This window comes from Elgaria multicarinata, chromosome 7 (assembly GCF_023053635.1).
Source record: "Elgaria multicarinata webbii isolate HBS135686 ecotype San Diego chromosome 7, rElgMul1.1.pri, whole genome shotgun sequence".
NCBI lineage: Eukaryota > Metazoa > Chordata > Lepidosauria > Squamata > Anguidae > Elgaria > Elgaria multicarinata.
Genome location: NC_086177.1, coordinates 81,364,940 through 81,383,761, shown reverse-complemented (window position 1 = coordinate 81,383,761; position 18,822 = coordinate 81,364,940). Strand labels below are relative to the sequence as shown.

Below are 18,822 nucleotides of genomic sequence, written 5' to 3'. Positions count from 1 at the left end.
AATATATTCACGAGCACACACCCACACTCCTCCACCCAACCACATCTCCGCATGCAGCGATGGGGCAGTTTAAACCTTTCCTCCCTCGCTGCTGAGATCAGGGGATAGAATCTCTGGGGCAGAGAAGAGCCATTATTCCGCTAGTGCTAGTGCAACTTCTAGTAGAACACGTAGCACAAGCAACATCTAGCCTCTTGAGTTTTTGGAACAGTTTGTGGAAATGGAATCAAAGTATCATATTTGAAAGTTAGGAAAGGATGAAAACAGGGTTTATGTGCTAGAAGAATGACACCGCTGGATATTTTCCCCAGGACAGCAGCTTGTAACTTCCACACGTTGAATGTTCTTGTCTATTGGGATGATGTAAGTTTACTACTGCTGTAAAATGAATGCCTGAACAAGAATGCAATGTTTGAGGATGCTCACCTCACAGTGCTTAACGCTCACGATGCCGGAGTTTTTGTAGCTTTTCTTCTTTTGCCTCTTCTTTTCATTGATGCATTCGAATTCAACCTACAAAAACACAACAGAGCAGCAGAGCAAACATGGCACACATTTAAGCTGTGATCCTAAGGATGCTTAGTTAGACCTTTGCTGAACTGGAGGAAGCCTGGGGCAATCTCACATGTTACCTTCCGTGACTTCTGTCTTTGGTCTGCTTGGAGCAGGAAACGGAAGTAGTTCAGCAATAGCCACTTCCATGGGCAAGGGGGGGCTCTGATTTGTGTCTCATTGGTCACGGAAGGCACTGCTGCTGTTCGCCACCAGTTTCCAGCTCACAGTAAACTACTTGCATGGGAAGAGTTGGGGGAGAAAAAGAAGTAAATCTGCAGAATGTTTTGTATTCACTGATTGTTATGTCTTTATTTAGAATGACTACTACTAATTGTATTTCCACCCTCCCACAGATGAGAAGGGTTGTGAGACTTGTACTATTATTTGAAAGCAATAGTCCAGAATTGAGTGCCCTAATTGCTACCAACCTTGAGGGAACAAAATACAAGTTAGGTATGATGGCAATTATTTTACTGAGCCTAGTATAAATACTCTGAAGTTACAAAGAATTCATTTCAACCAAACAAGCATTGCACTTGTGAGCTCCCCTCTCCCCCTCAGCATGATCCTGTTTTCAACTGCAGTTTGCTGCTATGTCCAGATACAGACAGACTGTGGTTAGCCTTAACTATGTTTTGGAAACAAGCCGACTTCAAACCATGATTTCTGATCCTCTCTGGTTTCTGTAAACCACATATAAGACTAGCCACAGTTTATCTGGGTTCGTACAAACCGTAGTTAGCTGAAATGAAAGCTTTCTCTTCACACCTATGCCAGTGGAGAACACACTAGACCAAGGTTCACCTCGCACATAATGTGAAGCACTGAACCCAGGGAGGGTGTCTGCAAGAAGAGTTGGCATAGGAAAACTAGTTCATATCTCCTGTATCCTCACTATCAAATTTGGTGGCTCAGCAGCAAAAAGTGAAGAAAGGGCAGCAGGAACAGGGGTGGCCCCTGGTGGGTTCCTGGGGGATTGAACTGTCCCCCAGACACCTGCAAGCTGCCCACCCCTCTTTTAAAGTTAAAGAGCTATGTCTGCAAGCAGCTTGCTCTCCTCCCCTCTGCACACCCCCATCTGCCAGACCAGTTCTCGAGGGTTCCCCAACCCTCGAGAGAAGACCTGGAGGGGGGTGCATAGGAGAGGGAAATGTGTGCTATAACATAAAACAGTGCTCACTAACTTCACTTGCACTTTAGATACTATATTAATCTTAATTGTTTTGTACAGTACATTCCCCAAATGCCCCAAACATTTCATGTTATCTCAGCAACTTCTAAAATAGCCCAGTAAAGGTAGGATCAGGATTCTCCCCGAATTGCAGATGGGAGCGAGGGTTGGAACATAGCAGCTTGCTCAAGGCTACTTGGTAGTCCATGGTTAAGCAGAGGTTTGAACCAACCATGCCTGGCTTTCATCTTGCATGACTGCCCACAAACACTACACCAGTTCCTAGAAGTACAGCCGCTATAAAACCCTGAACAGATGCATCATTTCAATGAACGTGAGGAAAGGTATATAGACTTACTGGCGAGTGCCGAGATGCTTCCTTCAGGTTTGACATTGTGGTTTGAAAGATCCCTATGAGATCATGTGACCCATCACTGTCATAATCGTAGCACTCAACCTAAAAATGAAGTATTTCGTTTTATCCAAGAAGATAAAAGGATAAGAAGTCCAACGTTGCAGGCCTTGGCCACTCCTGAATATCAGCCACAAGATGCTTATTAGGAAGACAAGACTAAAATGAATCAACAGGGTCTACAGAGTCAACACTGTGATTTCAAGTAAGGGTGTCCACTGAAAATACAGAGCATGTGCAATCTTCTTGTTATGGCTCTAACTTCACATGCCACTTAGCATATTCAATGCATTGCCACATTTACTTTAAAAGATCGGTTTTAAAGAAATTCCAGTTGTTTGCGATCAAGCTTAGCTTTGTTACCGTCTGATGCTCCTTGGGTCCATTGCCAACCCTATTCCAGTACATTAACAGTACAATCCTACACATGTCTACTCAGAAGTAAGTCCCATTTATTTTAATGAGGCTTATTCCCAGTTAAGTGGGTCTAGGATTGCATTCTAAGAGTGTTTTCTTAACATAATTCACATGCATGCACATGCACCCTTCACCAATGCAAACATGCAGCCACTACTATAGCCAGAGAGAATTTGTGGAAACAGATTTTCATGTAATGAAAGCACATAGCATTAGAGTGAAGCTGAATTTGGAAGCAGGGAAGGAGGACAAATACTTCAGAACATTTCTAAATTTTGCGTAACAGTTACTTTAATTATCTATCAGCTTATTAAGAAATTAACCAAAGCTCTTTAACCAAAGTAAGAACAGTGATTTGATCTTGTTTTCTCAGACTTCCTCCTATGTTTACGAGATACAGGTTATTCATGTTTCCCACCCACAATAAGTTGAATGCATGCCTGCTTTCAATAGAAGAAGCCTTCAATGACTCACTTCAACACACACACACACACACACTTCAGAAATAATGTAATGAGATATCAAAAAAAAGTTGCTTGTGTATTATGACTGAATACGAAGTCATTTTAACACACGAAAAGGCATTTGAGTCAGGTAGAGATAGAAAATAATTTTACTTACTACAATGAAATAGCCAGCTACATAAGACACCATGTACACAAAGTATTAAAGCATTGTTTTAATAAGTCATAATTACATAATTACACCCCCCTTCATTACAGCAAAATAGTTTTAGTTCAAACTGCTTTCCAGAAAGTAGCAAGGCCCCTTTTCACCTTTTCCATTTTCACAGGAGGATGTAACATGGCTAGATTTTTAGGCAACATGGCTCAGGCCAAGATATTCATGGAGTTTGGTTTTAATCAAACTGAGGCGAGAATTAAGTTAAACAATTTATCAGAAGACAGAATTTTGTCTCATGCAGGGAAATACTTCTTCCCTGAATTCAAGGACATCAAGATGTGAGGGAGCAGGTGGGGTAGCAAATGGCTATGAAAATGCGTTTTCTGGACAGATGGTTTGACGTTTGCAATTTATTGCTGCATTTCCAGGATATTTATTTGTTTATTTATTTATTGAGAGCACAACGCCGCAGTTGGCAGCACTATAGTGTGAGTCAAAGGGGAGAAAAGATTCTGGGGAGCGAATTCAGTTGGTGTTGGTTAAATAAGCCCATAAAAGTTATTAGGCAAAGAAATTGCAGTGGCCTGCCGAGGGCTGGCAGAGCAGGACCAGAGACTTCCATCCTTCCTACTGCATTTCTATATGGGATGCAGAGGAACCCTCCTGCCCCCCTCCACAGCCTGCTCACTTGCCTGCATGCAATTCCTTGTCTCTTATGGCTCCCAGGCATAAATACAAGGTTGGGTTAAAGAAGAAACATGATAGATAGGAATAGGTTCTCACATTAAAGCAAAAAGGACAGGGCAAACTGAAGCTTAAAGCAAAAATGTAGAACCTCCAAACTGCTGGGCTCCCCAATCCAGCCCACTGGAGTCCCTGAGGTTCTCCAGTGGGCAGAGTATGTCCTCCGCCTCACCCTCTAGAGGTATACACCCGGAGGGAACCCATGCTCTCATCTCTGATATTAAATTGGAGGAGGCAGCGTTGATGCAGGTGGTGTGAGTCGCTGCTGGTGCAAAGATCCTGTGTGCCAACAGGGTCCCTTTCTCTGTGCCTCTCTTGGCATGGTGGAAAACTAAAATGGGCATGGCTGGATGACATCAGTGGGCATGGCCACTGCTACTGGTCAGTCAGCCTGCAGAGGGCCTCATGGGGTGGGTGGGGAACATGTCCACCCCAGCAGAAAATGATTCTGCACCCTTGTCTTAAAGGATATTAGGTGACTCAGTTAGAATAGGTGACTGAGTTAGAGGCTAGAACTGATTTAATGGAGCTATGAACGCTGAGAGAGAGAGAAACAGCTTTAAGAATACTTCAACAAAGCCTAGACAGACACAATTGATTTAACAGGCACAAGACCCATCCTGCAGACATCTGCTTCAATAGGATAGTTGTTCCTTATAAAAAGTTGTTTTACGTAAGCTAAGTTACATACATATCATTGAAAAGGAAATAAGACAGTTGACATGGCCAGTCCATATATCAGCTCAAGCACATGCTCGTGATATTAAGGCACAGCACCTAGCACAGCTGCCATATTAACAAATCCCTACATTTTCAGAATAGGATCATATATTTCAAATTCTATTCAAGAGCAAACGGTAGTTTGCAATTTGTATATTTTCAAAATTTAAATATTATCAGTATTAAATAACTCAAAAGGGTGAACCTGAATCCTGGCAACACCCCGTGGGTAGACAGTTCCTAGGTCTGGGCAATGGGCTATTTGCCTGTTCTGGATGGGGTTGCACTCTATCTGATGGCGCACATATATAGTTTGGGGGTGCTCTTGGATACATCTTTGTCATCTGACACTGAATTTATGTTAGTTGTATCCTCTAGAAAACCCTCCCTTGTGCAGGCCAAAAATGTGGTACGTTCCAAACATTTCCTGAAAATGCACATGTTTACCCAGGCTTTCACTGGATTGTAATTAATTGCAATTAATCATATGCTGCTCTATGTTACCGTTATTTGTACTGTTTTGCACTGCTACTGTAGTTGGAATTATTTTTAACAGTGTATTTTAAATTTGATTTTTAATATTTATATGTGAAGCACCTAAAGATTAAGTGGTATATATTACTATTATATTATATATTATATTAAATGGTATATATTACTATTAAACAAATAAGTAATAATCTACTTTCAAGTAGTAAATGGAGATACTACCTCCACATCCTTTATACATTACCTTGATTGTTTTGTCCATATCTCCATAACACAAAGAGTTGAGAGAGATCTTAAATGGTCTCCAGACAGGATTCAAGTTATTTTTAATAACCTAAACAAGGACAAAATATTTTTTAGAAATATCATGAGGATTTGTTTATTTACATTAACCAACTTTGTTAACTTCTGCTGTTCAGTAATTCAGACAAGTCTTACTAATCTTATCCAGAAGCATTACAAATCTATTATTGTGTGCCTTTATTCCAGCAGCTTATAATTTATTTATTTCTGAAAGAGCTATCCTTTTAAATTTGAATGGTATATCTCAACCAGTGCCTGGGCACGGTAATGGACTGGATGAGGGCTAATAAACTGAGACTCAATCCAGACAAGACGGAGGTACTGTTAGCGGGTGGTTCATCTGTCCGGTGAGGTGATGTTTGCCCTGTCCTGGATAGGGTTGCACTCTCCCTAAAGGATTGGGTCAGTAGTTTGGGGGTGCTCTTGGATCCAGAACTGTCACTTGAGGCACAGGTGAACTCAGTGGCAAAGAGCACCTTTTATCAGCTTAGACTGATATACCAACTGTGGCCTTATATGGACAGAGATAGCCTAGCTACAGTTATCCATGCTTTGATAACCTCTCGTTTGGATTACTGCAATGCGTTATACGTGGGGCTGCCTTTGAAAACACAGTCCAGAAACTTCAACTGGTACAAAACTGGGCAGCACAGTTACTAACAGGGACCGGCCGACGAGACCACATCACGCCAGTCCTTTTCCAGTTTCATTGGCTGCCAGTCCAGGTCCGGGCCCGATTCAAAGTGCTGGTATTAACATTTAAAGCCCTAAACGGCTTGGGGCCAGGCTATCTGAAGGAACGCCTCCTCCCGTATGTATCTGCCCGGACCATAAGGTCATCCGCAGGGGTCCTTCTCCGCAAGCCCCTGCCAAAGGAAGTGAGGCAGGTGGCTACCAGGAGGAGGGCCTTCTCTGCTGTGGCACCCCGGCTGTGGAATGAGCTCCCTAAGGAGGTTCGCTTCGCACCTACATTATATGCTTTTAGACGCCAGGTGAAGACCTTTTTATTCTCCCAGCATTTTAACAGTCTATAAATAAATTTTAACTTGGTGTTTTAAATTTGTAATTTTGCATTGCTGCTGTTTTTATCTGGTTGAGCTTTTATATTGTATTTTATATTATGGTTTTATACTGTTGTTTTATACTTTGAATGTTTTAAATTTTTGTGAACTGCCCAGAGAGCTTCGGCTATTAGGTGGTATAGAAATGTAATAAATAAATAAATAAATCTTCTAAGAATCAGAATTAAAGATACTTAAATAGGTTGCAAACCAAATAAGCCCAACCCATAAAAGAGTAAGATCCTCACTTCTGTTCTGTGCACCATCAGCCAGTTTCCTTCAGAGGTCTGCTTGTGAAACTCCAAGTAAGGATCGGATTTCCCAAAAAAATCCTGAAATTAAAAAACAGGCTATTATTTCAGAATTATCTTAAGGGGACAGCTTTCTGTAAGCATTACTTTATAGAACTTCCTCTTCAAAGCAAACACACCCTTTTATCCCAGCTGTAGTCTGCTTGATCCCTGTCCCCCTTTTCTAGCAGCACTGCATATAACTCATGCGGCTCCATTCTGAACAATAACAGTGTATTTTGGAAGAGTTGGGTCTTAAAAAAAACTGGCAAAAGAGAGAGTAGTGGAACCATCAGTTAATACTAGCCAGGAAATATAAGCATGCTAGGGCAGAGAGACGAAGAGACAGACACACACACCATACTGTACTGACCACAGCTTTCATATACCAACCACATTCATGACACAAGTATTAGAACTGTGAATTATTTTCTTGATATGGGAACAATGGAATGCACAGCTTAAATATGCATGGTTTGATTTTGCTTGCTTACTACCAAAAGTCAACAAGTTCAACAGGACTTTAAGCCAGCTTAAATACCAAGATGTTTCTTTAAAGATCAGTGAGACAATGTAAAACAGAAGTGATTCTTCCCCAAAACAACTGAGAGTATTATCTCGGTTTTTATAACTTCACTGAAGTGAAAAACATTAGTCCAAGCCAGAGATATCAACATTAGACCTCCTGCCTCAGTATATAGCATAAATGGAAATTAATAAACTTATTTCATTAAACCAGAATACATCCAACCTTAGGATAGGCAATAAGGCATCAGAGAAAAATAGATATGGACAGATGGATAAGAAATCCATGTGTTTAAACTATGAAGGCGGTTTGGAGAAATGCAGACCTTGGATGGCACCTGGCATATCACCTCGTACAAAAATGGAGTCTCTGTCATGTTTTGGAGAAAAAATAGAGATAATGTTTGCCTGTATTCATTGTTTCCCTGGTCTGATTTTCTGTTATTGAAATATTTGTACATATGATTAAATTCAGATTTTAAAAAATTAACTCATTTCTTTGGGTCAGTTCATATGCATTGGTGAACCATGATTTGGCAATACATGAATGAGTCCAGTGCTTGCATGCTTCCTCATTGTCCTCCTCCCACACATTCTATTTTAATTCTGCTTATACAAAATCAACTTTTTCAGGGTGCAATTCTATGCATATTTAGCATGCTGGTTGGGGAATGCTGGGAGTTGTAGGACTTTTTTCTTGCTAAACATGCACAGGATTGCACCCTAAATGAGTTAAAGTGAATCACTTAGAAGATGGGGGTGGGGGAGCACTGAGCTAATGCTTTCAATATACAAACCAACACTTAACGTCACTCTTATATCACTGCAATAGCACTATGTTCTATACAAAAGATGCACAAAAGACATCTCAGAAATGTCCACGCACTTCTCAAACGCCCAATGTCAAACTTAAAGTTATTCCTTTTAAGTGTTTGGTGGACCTAGTGCTACATCTAATGTCACACAATCAACTGGGTTTCTGCTTGTGCAATGGGACCTCCCATGCACCCCTCCTGTGTGCCCTCCAAATCTGCTCCAAAGGCTCACCCAAGGAGTAGCATGGGAAGGAAAAATCCATTCTGCCAGCAGTTTCTGTTCTGCTGATGGACAGACAGCACTGGATACAAGCCCTATGAGTTAAGTTGACTGATCTTACTATTATTCAATGAAGACACACTTACAGCACAATCCTATGTATATCTACTCAGAAGTCAATCTCATTGATTCAATGGAATTTACTCTTAGATAGGTGTGCATATGCTTCTGGCCTTAAAGTACCTTATTGTCCAGCTTCCTTGCTTCAACTTCAAATATGACCACTCGGTTATCCTTTATTTCTTCAGCAGTAATCTGGTTAAAAATAGACAAATATTCACCATGATAAGATATTGCCTTCCAATGAAATATAACCATGATTTCTTTACTGGATGTAGGATGAAATTATACAGGATTTTGTGGGAAGTAAATTTGTTATTCCAGGATCAATAAGAACATATTCATGATTTTCATATTCATGAAAGACCTTTTTCTTCTGAAGGGCAAACCCATGCTGCCATATCAAAGTGCTTTCAAAAATTCTTCTCGGTTTCCAAACAGTTTGCCACATAGCAGTTGCAGCTGTTGTTTAGACACTTAGGGCTGCCATTTGGAAAACACAAGGATCGAGGCTACAGTTTCACTTCCCCCCCCCCAAAAAAAGGGAACACACAAAAAAGTGAAAAATGTAGGAATGTAAGAGAAAGTTAATCAATAAATGGGCCTTGAATAAATCAAAACACTTTACGAAGCAAATCCTATGCATGCTTACTCAACATTAAGTCACAATGTTGAATGATTTCCTTACAGGAAGGAGTGGATAGAATAGCATCCCCATTTGTTTCCGCAGAATTTCAGCACACTTGATTGTACCCATAATGTCCTCGCTATTACCATATATGAAAAAAATAATCAAGAATCAAAATCTTTGCCTAGAATAACTACTAGGAGGAGGAAACAGAGCTATGCTTTCATACCGTAATTTTTCCTTTTCCTGCAGGTCTGCCATTTTTCAACACTAGCGGCCTGGTAAGTGTCTTGCTAGAAACAATCTGTTAAAATGTAAAAAACAAAACAAAACCCAGAAAAATTATATATGAAGAACTATTGTAATCTACAGTATTTGTAAATGGTCACTTATTCAAAGCTACTGGAGGCTGAATGAAAAAAACTACAGTAACTGAACGTGCCAGTTCAAATGCAATGATCTCAGCAATACACCGTACTTTATTAAGCCAAGAACAATTATTATTATTTTTATTTATTTGTATCCTGCCTTTTGCCCAATGCTGGGCCTCAAGGCGGCCTTACAAAGTTTAAAATATACATGGGGGGGGGGGAGGGAAACAAAACTATAAACAATTAAAAAAATACACAACAAAATTATAAGACATTAACATAGATGGAGGGCTGGATTATTCTCCAAAGGCCTGCTTGAACAAAAAAGTTTTAGCCTGCTTCCGAAAGCCCATCAAGGAGGGAGAACAACTGATAGAACAACTATCAGGCCCATGCGCTCCATCCACACCCTTTCCCTCATGAGCCAGCTTCAGTGCTCCAATCATAGACACATTTCAATTGGGCTTCAGGTCCAGAAACTTCTGCCCAAAATAGGGCAGTGAGATTGTTTGTAGGGACTGGCCAATGTGATCGTATTATGCCAGTTCTTTTCCATCCACACTGGCTGCCATTTCCAGTGATGATATTAACAATCAAAGCCCAAATTGGCTTGGGGCCAAGTTACCTAAAAACCCATCTCCTCCCATATATAATTGCCCAGACCCTACAATCATCTTTGGTGGTCCTTTGCTGGGAGCCCCTGACAAAGGAAGTGAAGCAGATGGCTACTAGGAACAGAGCCTTCTCTGTGGTGGAATGAACTTCCCAGAGAGGTTGACCTGGACCGTATGTTGTGATCTTTTCTATGTTGCACCAGGTAAAGACCTTCTTATTTTCCCAGGCATTTTAGTCTTTCAGATTCTGTTGTTTTAAATCTGTCACTGTATTTTAAATCTTTGCACTGCCGTTAAGTTTTATTTGGTTTTTTATTTTTGCTTTATCTTGTAGTTCTAAACTCTTAGATTGTATTTTTACCATGTTGCATTTTATGGTTTTAATTGTTGTGAACTGCCCAGAGCACTCCAGCTATTGGATGGCATAGAAATATAATACATACAGGAAAAACTTCCTGACTGTTAGAGCAGTGCGACAGTGGAATCCGCTACCTAGGGAGGTTGTGGGCTCTCCCACACTAGAGGCATTCAAGAGGCAGCTGGACAACCATCTGTCAGGGATGCTTTAGGGGGTGGATTCCTGCATTGAACAGGGGTTGTAGGCCCCTTCCAACTCTGCTATTCTACGAGTCTATGAAAACAATTAATCCTATATAATTTCCCTTAATATTTCCACAATCAACTGGATAAATATGTTGAACAGGCTAATAGCAAAGGAGTCTTATTGCCTTTTGCACAGCTATTTGTTTGGGGGTTTCATTTATTTCATTTCACTTCTATAATGTCCAATAAGCAAAGCACCCTGGGTGGTGGTTCACTCTGGGCTTTTAACCTATCCAGCCTTCTGGCTGTCATTTCTCCAGATTTGTTTTGATATTTTAGAAACAGTTTAAAATAATTTAATGTCATGTTTAAAGACTTATCCACACAAAGGAGACAACAAGTGATTCTAAACTATAGCAAGTAGGTATTCAAACAATAACGCTACCTCAACTGCTAAATAAACTGTTTATAAAGTAGATAGTTAATAATTTGATTCTACTGAAAAGCAGAACTTACAAAATGAGCACTAGATTTCTCCCACTTGAGTGTCTTCCTGCAACCACCACAACTCTCTGAAGTTGACAAAGAACATCCAGGAACTATTTGTACCTACCTGCCCAAGTGTGCATTCAAATTCGCCTAAGAAGTCGTCATCACCCAGATCAACTGTTTTATTGTCAATGTCAAAAATTCCAAATTTGAGCTTCTGAACTAGCTCAAAGTAGTAATCAATTAGAAATCTCTTTGAAAATTTGGGGCTCAAACAGTTTTTTATTCTTTCTGTGCGATCAACCTGCAATAAGGCAAAGAGACTCATTATAGTTCAAAAGAAATAAAGGATATTTCTCACATCCTGTTTTAAAAGGTATTCAAGCCTCTTAAGACACTGCCCCTGCCCTCACAACTCAGAGAAAGGAAAATAGTGCTATGTCATACACATTTATGTAGAAGTAAGCCCCGTTAAATTCAATGGAAGTTATGAGTACACCTGCAAAGGATTAATAAAATATATTGCTAGGCATATTTTAATAAAGTTAATACCCACCAAAATTATGGGATGCTATCGGGGGGGTCTATTTTGCTCCATATGCTAATCAAATAGTGCCTATTGGAAATCCAATGGGATTTAAGTAGAATAAACAATAATTTTAGACTTCAGCAACTGTTGTAAGCCCACCTATAAATTCTATTTATTTCAGTGGAGCTTACTTCCCAGTAAACATGGTTTGGACTGAGATGGTATTTATGTTTATATTGCCGTGCTACTAAAAATAGTTTTCAGGCACATTTAAAATATTTACCACACAAGCTTATACATGTCTACTCATAAGGTTTCACTGACTTCTTTGGGGCTTACTCCCAAGTAAGAGGGTATAAGAATGCAGCCTAAATTTCTTAACTTGAACACAAAATACAATCTAAGGAAAAGCACCTGGAAGGCAAAGCTGAAGGAAGAATCACTTAAGTGGATTGTAAATGAGATTTAAGTTTGACAAAACTAGCTTAAGTTCCACTCATTTCATTGGGTCTACTCTAACTAGCACCAATACTCAATACTACTCGGTGTTTCCTAATAAACAGAATTAAATTTAGGAACATGACTAACCAACAAATAGAATGTATTAAGTATCAGAAGCATCATCATACTGTACCTCATACCACTGCTGTCCACTTGTGTGCTGAAGCAGAACACACAGTGGGTCCGACTTGGATCCAACATCTTTATCCAGGAGATTGCTACAAGAGATGGTCAGCTCTACCTTCGTGACACACTGTGCCGCCATTTACTACACTGGATGAAAAGAAAGCAACCAAGAAAAGTTAATGTTTCGGGGGGGGGGGGGGGAGAACCTAGACTCTAATTGCAACGATGCAAGATCACAATCCAACAGATGTAAGCATGCTTACACCCACTGAAGAAAATATAGAATGTGGCCCAACAGCTCTCTGATTAATCATAAAGGTGGTATAGTATGGATATGGCAATATATGTTTGAAATTCTAAATGCTATCTGGAATCTTTGGGATCTACTGATCTCATTTAATAGTTACTGACATAGTTTTCTCTACTCACTAAAAAGATCTGTCCCTGCACATTTTAATTCTTCTCAAAATAGTGAAATATTCCACAAAGCAGAAAAATGTGCCTTTTTCTCTAACACCTATCAACCACTCGAAAGATACCACATACATAAATTTCTACAGATAACTCCAGAGTGCTGCCACCACTCTAAAGACTTGGACAGTGTGAAAGCAGGCAAGACTTTTCTCCACTGAGAAATTGGGGTCGCCAATATTCTGATTAGAGGAAGCTCCCCACTTCGCTAAGACATACAAAACAGACGGCTCCAGGGGAACTGAAAAGAACTTCACTCAAATTCATAATTTATTTGTTAACTAGAAAGCCTGATGAAATAAAAATTGGCTCTGGACAAGCTGCTATTGCACCAAGCATGATTGTAAAGGTAAGAAGGAAGTGAAAAAATTAAGCCACACAACGTGTGCATGGTGAATTCTAAAACAAAAATTCATAGCAATTTGCAAGGAGAAAATGTAAGGATAAACAGTTAACAGCCTTTTCATTTTTCCTATTGCTACAAGAACTCTGAATTCACTCTATTTAACTGATTATCCTTATCCACTGGCTGAGCTACTTTAGTGTTATGTATCAAGAACAGTTAAGGAGCTGAAATTGCCAGCAAAAGGACTGTATAGATACACACCTGACTGATCGAGCATATGCAAAACTTCTGGGGACGTACATAGGAACTCTTTTTGTAAAAGCTAAAATCCCAATCAGTTTGTTTGGTGAGAAAGCAAAGTAGAAAAAAATGCATCCAGACCTCACTCTCAAACAGCAAAAAGCTGAAATTTGAGCTTTTAAGGAAAAGCTCTCAACACAAAGTCCTGGCTGCTGGATAAGAGCAATCAAACCCATGGCACCTAGTTGCACACACAGCTTCCAATCCAGCTAAGGAAACTCTAGCTGGATTGGGCAACCTATCTTGGATAAGTATATGACAGAAAATGAAATTAGTGAAGAAAATGTAATTAGTTTTCTTACAGGAAGTCAAATATTTACAAAATAAATTTTCAAATATTTACAAAACAAAGTTGCACTGTTAACTTGCTTAACAGGCTGAACTTATCTGCTGTATATACCTGCCAGCTGAAGATAACAATTATGGAAGTTTATGCCACAATAGAGCAATCCTATGCATGTCTACTCAAAAGTATATCCCACTAACTTCAATGGGACTTATTGTATAGATTGCAGCCCAAATCCATTAGTCACATGGGCTACATTTTGAGGGCTAAATAATAATAATAATAATTTATTTCTTACCCACCTCTCCCTTTTTGATCGAGGCGGGGAACAACATTAGTACAGGAATCAACACATCTTAAAAATTCTTGATTTTACATTAATCTGGGTAGGCCTGCCGGAAAAGGCTAGTCTTCAAAGCTGCCTTAAAATTACAGAGAAAGTTAATATTACAAATCTCCTCCGGCAGGCCATTCCATAATCCAGGGGTGACAGAAGAAAAGGTCATCTCTAGTTATGCGACCCCCGAGCACATCTGAGATCCACAAGTTCAATCGCAGCTTTTAAAGCTCAGCTAAAAACTTTTCTTTTTCCTAAAGCTTTTAAAACCTGATGTTGTTTGGACTCTATACTGTTAGTTTTACTCTACCCTGTGCCTGTTTACCCTACCCAGTGCCTGTTTGCATTCTCTTCCCCTCCTTATTGCTTTACTATGATTTTATTAGAATGTAAGCCTATGCGGCAGGGTCTTGCTATTTACTGTTTTACTCTGTACAGCACCATGTACATTGATGGTGCTATATAAATAATAATAATAATAATAATAATAATAATAATAATAATAATAATAATAGTATATGCCCTCCAAATACTAGGCAATGATACCCAATTGGGTTGTATTGACTTTTTACATAGCAAAACACCTAAAAATAATGTCCACCTTTATTAACATTTTAAAAAACTGCTTAGTTTCTCTTTTCTTCTACTTTCTGTCTGCCAAGGAACCTGTGTTCTCATATAAGGACAGAAACATTAATATGTGATTAATATGTGGTTTTTATATTCTGAAAAATAGAAAAATTATTACGTTTCTTTATCCTAGCAGTGTGAGGGGCAGGGCAACTTGAAACCTCCATAGCACTTTGCAAAGCGTAGTCTACTCAAGTCTGATATTCACTCTCATCTTAGGTCTGTGAACAAATGCTGCTGACACCATGGCTTAAACATACAGCCAATTCCCTCTCCCCTGCTTTGTTTAACATGAAGCCTGATGAAGAGTTCTTAAGAACTGGAAAGCTTTCTACCTATTTTGTGACATTTGGGTTGGTTCTAATGAACGTTGCCTGATTGTGGATTTTAGACTTACTTTTCAGATATGTAAAGTTAAATACCTCATTGTTATTTTGATAAATAGCAGTGCTACAGAAAAGCAATGCTATAAACCACACTTCTGAGTGTAGGCCAGAAGGCTCGCTCTGAAGTGAAAACAATAGTGTCTTGTAGCATGTTAAAGTCTAACAAATGTATTACGGCATAAGCAATTGTGGACTATACTCCATTTCCTCAGTGGTATGAAGTGTTATCCTGAGTTCAAAGTGTATATAAACACACACAGGTGGGGGTGAAGGGACTTTAAACAGTCTTGTCTTTTCAGAGATTCTCAGACTTAATAATGAGCCACACTACAGCATGTCTACAACCTCTTTTAGACATGACGAAAGACTGAATTAAAAGTGAGACAAACTTCTATTGACTCCTATGATGAACTAGCTCTAGTCCATGACACAATAACTTCTTTACTCATGAAGGTGCCACAAGATTCTTTGTTGTTCCCCACTCATTAGAAAAATGTCAATATGCCCACTTTGTTACAGCAAGTTTCAAGTTAATCATGGCCTCAAGCAAAGTACAGAAAAAATAGCACCACTTATGCAAAAGCTTGGAAAATATCCAAAATGTTCATTGAAGGCAAACCTGATATGGCTTATTTTCTTTTCACAACAATGTGAAAGAGAAATATCACAGAAAATGACATTTTATATCAAAGATGAACTTTCAATTAGAGTTATCTTTCGTTGAGATTTTTTTCAAGCATTTAAATTAACAGCTTGTTACCTCAGATCCCTTTTCTTATATACTGAAGCTGGAACTTAAATCACTTACACTGCTTCTGCTAATAGCCCTATAATTTTGGTTTTAGGAAACCTGATAATCAAGTTTACAAGACCTATATGCATTTGTATTTTTTGCAGACCCACTCCAGAATTATTCCCAAGTCAAATGGGCCTTGACATCTGAAGCACTACTTGGACACCAGTTAATTGATGGCATCCCAATTTAGGAGTCCTATTGTTCCACTACTATTTCATAATTAGTCAAAACATGAACCTAAGAAATCCCATGCTGAGCCAGATAGAAACTCCTTTGAGTACAGTTAGGTCCCAGAAATGCTCAGTAACAGACCTGATGGAAACAGTCTGTAGGTTTCCCAAAAAACACTTCTACTACAACCTCTATACAAGCCATGCTCCCCTACATCATTTATCATGTTCATGAAGGAAAGGAGATTAGACAGATTCATCACCGCCCAGAGAGCTGTGAACCGCCCAGAGAGCTCCAGCTATTGGGCGGTATAGAAATGTAATAAATATATATATATAAATAAATAAATAAATCACGGAAAATAAGGCTGGAATTAGATATACCATGAAATCATGACTTCTTTTAATATCTAAACCTGAGCCTGTCCATAACCCAAACTTTATTTGGAACCAAACTACCACTATCTGAGACCACAGTTTGAAATCAGTTTGTGTTTATTATGGTGAATTCACAGACAAACCACATTGCTGTGTCAAGAAATAGCTACTATCTGTCAAAAAACCCCAAAGGACCGTGGAGATAGCTTGATATACTGCTAGTGCTGTCCAGAGTTATTATATTAAAAATTATCCTACCTTTCCATATTTAATGCCTAAGGCAGCTAACAATTAATCATAAAGGTTAATTAAGCAAAATACATACCAGCAGCCAGTGAAAACGTAAAACTATAAAATAACAACAATATTGCAAGGCAGAGAAATAATCAATCTAGCAGGCTAAACGCTTACAAGAACAAGGAAGTCCTTGGCCAAAGGCCAATTAGAAAAAAATCTGATAAGCCTCTTGGGGCAGGGAGTTCCAGATCTTGGGCATAGCTGGGAGGTCTGAAAGCTCAAGCAATAATGTGGCTTTTTAACTACGGCTAGTATGGTATTGCATTATGTCTGAACCCAGCCACTATCTATTAGTCATGCTAACTATTTGGAACCTCTGGGTTCAAAGGAAGTATACCTCTGAACAACAGTTGCTGGAGCTCAACAGCAGGAAAAAGCCCTTGCTTGTTGGGTTTCCAACAGCACCTGGCTGTGGGGAAAAGGATGCTTGACTAAATGGATCTTTATGCTGATCTAGCAGGGCACTTATTATTATTAGTTATTTATATAGCACCATAAGTGTACATGGTGCTTCACCTACAAACAGTGCCACATATTATGGTAACATATATACATTTCACTTCAAGCCCATGCTCTGGGAATCAGTGATTGGTTCCCTGGCTTCTGAGGAAGACTGTGACCTTGTTCAGGCAACACGCTAAACCATGCTGCTTAACCACAAAATGGTTAATGGAATGCTTAACCATGGTTTACGGTGTCGTAGCCATCTGCCCCATTAACCACATTGTGGTTAGGCTCACTAAGGAAAACTTAACCACAAAAGGGTTAAGTGTTGTCTGCAAGCATTCCACATGTGGTTAGCGTTAACCACAGCTGAACATGGTTAAGCTAACCACAAAGTTCAGAGTGTCGTCTGAACCAGGCCATATTCACTACATGGACACAATGAAATACATGTTTGTGACAAGTAGACAAAGTAATGACACAGGAGGGGGGAAATTGTTTGCTGCAGCCACACTGGTGCTATACAAGGATTTCCAGGGTAGACATTTAAGTGTGAAAGGCAAACACACATCCCTAAAGATTTAAGAACCACAACTCCTTGGTTCACCACGCTCTGCGTGTTTTAAGACACGTGTCTGTCTTTCACATTTATCATGTTTGCTATGGGGAAAAACTGGTACAAGGCCAGCACAGTCGTTGCAAACATGACTGCTAGGCAAAGTGATTCTGTGTGATGATCTAATGAAGTGCTCTCTGCATAGAAAGCATGTAACAAACACATGGAGCAGATATCACATCCCATAGGCTCCAGTTTCCTCATACTCTCATTAGTGCATAAAAGCCACACCCACTGCAAAGCTAGCTTCCCTCCTCAGCCAAAATTTAGTCTAGGACATACACAATCAGTTCCCACTGAATTTGACAACGTTTGCAAGCTCTTAGCCTGCAACTTTCAAATTTGGGTTTTCCTTCAAGAAATACAGAGCTACAATCTCCAGACACCCCCTACAAACTCGCTCTAACTGATTTATATATATAAAAAAGTAGTCAAGGATACTCCTTGGCGTCATGACAAAACACACACACACCAACACAAAGATGAACATCAACATGTTTAGAGAAGCTGAGATGCCAGCTCATTTTAACTGGGAGAGCACCTTGGATATAAAATCGAATAGATCGTACTTTTCTTTAAAAACAACTGTGTTTTTGTGAAATGATAACTTAAGTTAAATGAGGCCTGAGTGGTTTTACATTTTGGAAACTTTTCAAGATTTAGGATCAGCTGTACTATCCAAGGAAGGAGTTTCTAGTTTTTCAACCTTTCTTTCTAGATTTCTATCCTCACCTTCCCCCCACCCATCCAGCCACATTCCCTATCAGCAACCAAGCACATGTTACCTATATTCCTTCCCCCGCGCTCCTTCCACGTTCATCCACTTCCCCTCCAGCGGCTCAGCCCCCTCCTTGCGTGTGCTGGGCGCTGTACAGACCTCCAGAGAGCACAACCCCTCCCTAAGCAGCGGTCCTTCTTCCAGGCAGGGCCTCACCCAGTTCCCGCTCCACGAAGCGACACCAGTTGATGCTGACGACGACGATGCCAGGCCCCTCAGGTATTTAATCAGGGTGGTGCCTTCGACGTACGTACGTCCTGCCCTCCCCCTCCCTCTGCCACTCAGAAATTGTGTAACCAAAGCAACGGCTCACACATGTG

At 39.8% G+C, this 18,822-nt stretch overlaps 1 protein-coding gene across 4 annotated transcripts in view; it reads right to left on the bottom strand.

The window, feature by feature from the left end:
• The window catches only part of CPNE3 (copine 3), a 30,289-nt gene extending 11,562 nt beyond the window's left edge, over positions 1 to 18,727 (bottom strand). Inside the window, exons 1-9 of one of the 4 annotated variants that reach the window (XM_063130912.1) lie at positions 18,659 to 18,727; positions 12,275 to 12,414; positions 11,236 to 11,415; positions 9,324 to 9,398; positions 8,590 to 8,661; positions 6,745 to 6,828; positions 5,377 to 5,466; positions 2,085 to 2,183; positions 427 to 513 (exon numbers count right to left, since the gene is read on the bottom strand). In XM_063130912.1, the coding sequence (XP_062986982.1) occupies positions 427 to 513; positions 2,085 to 2,183; positions 5,377 to 5,466; positions 6,745 to 6,828; positions 8,590 to 8,661; positions 9,324 to 9,398; positions 11,236 to 11,415; positions 12,275 to 12,406 (819 nt within the window). In that variant the 5' untranslated portion in view covers positions 12,407 to 12,414; positions 18,659 to 18,727. Of the gene's footprint in view, positions 1 to 426; positions 514 to 2,084; positions 2,184 to 5,376; positions 5,467 to 6,744; positions 6,829 to 8,589; positions 8,662 to 9,323; positions 9,399 to 11,235; positions 11,416 to 12,274; positions 12,415 to 18,509 lie in introns of all 4 variants that reach the window. The other 3 variants (XM_063130913.1, XM_063130911.1, XM_063130910.1) reach the window with 3 other exon arrangements.
• Positions 18,728 to 18,822: the final 95 nt, after the last annotated feature.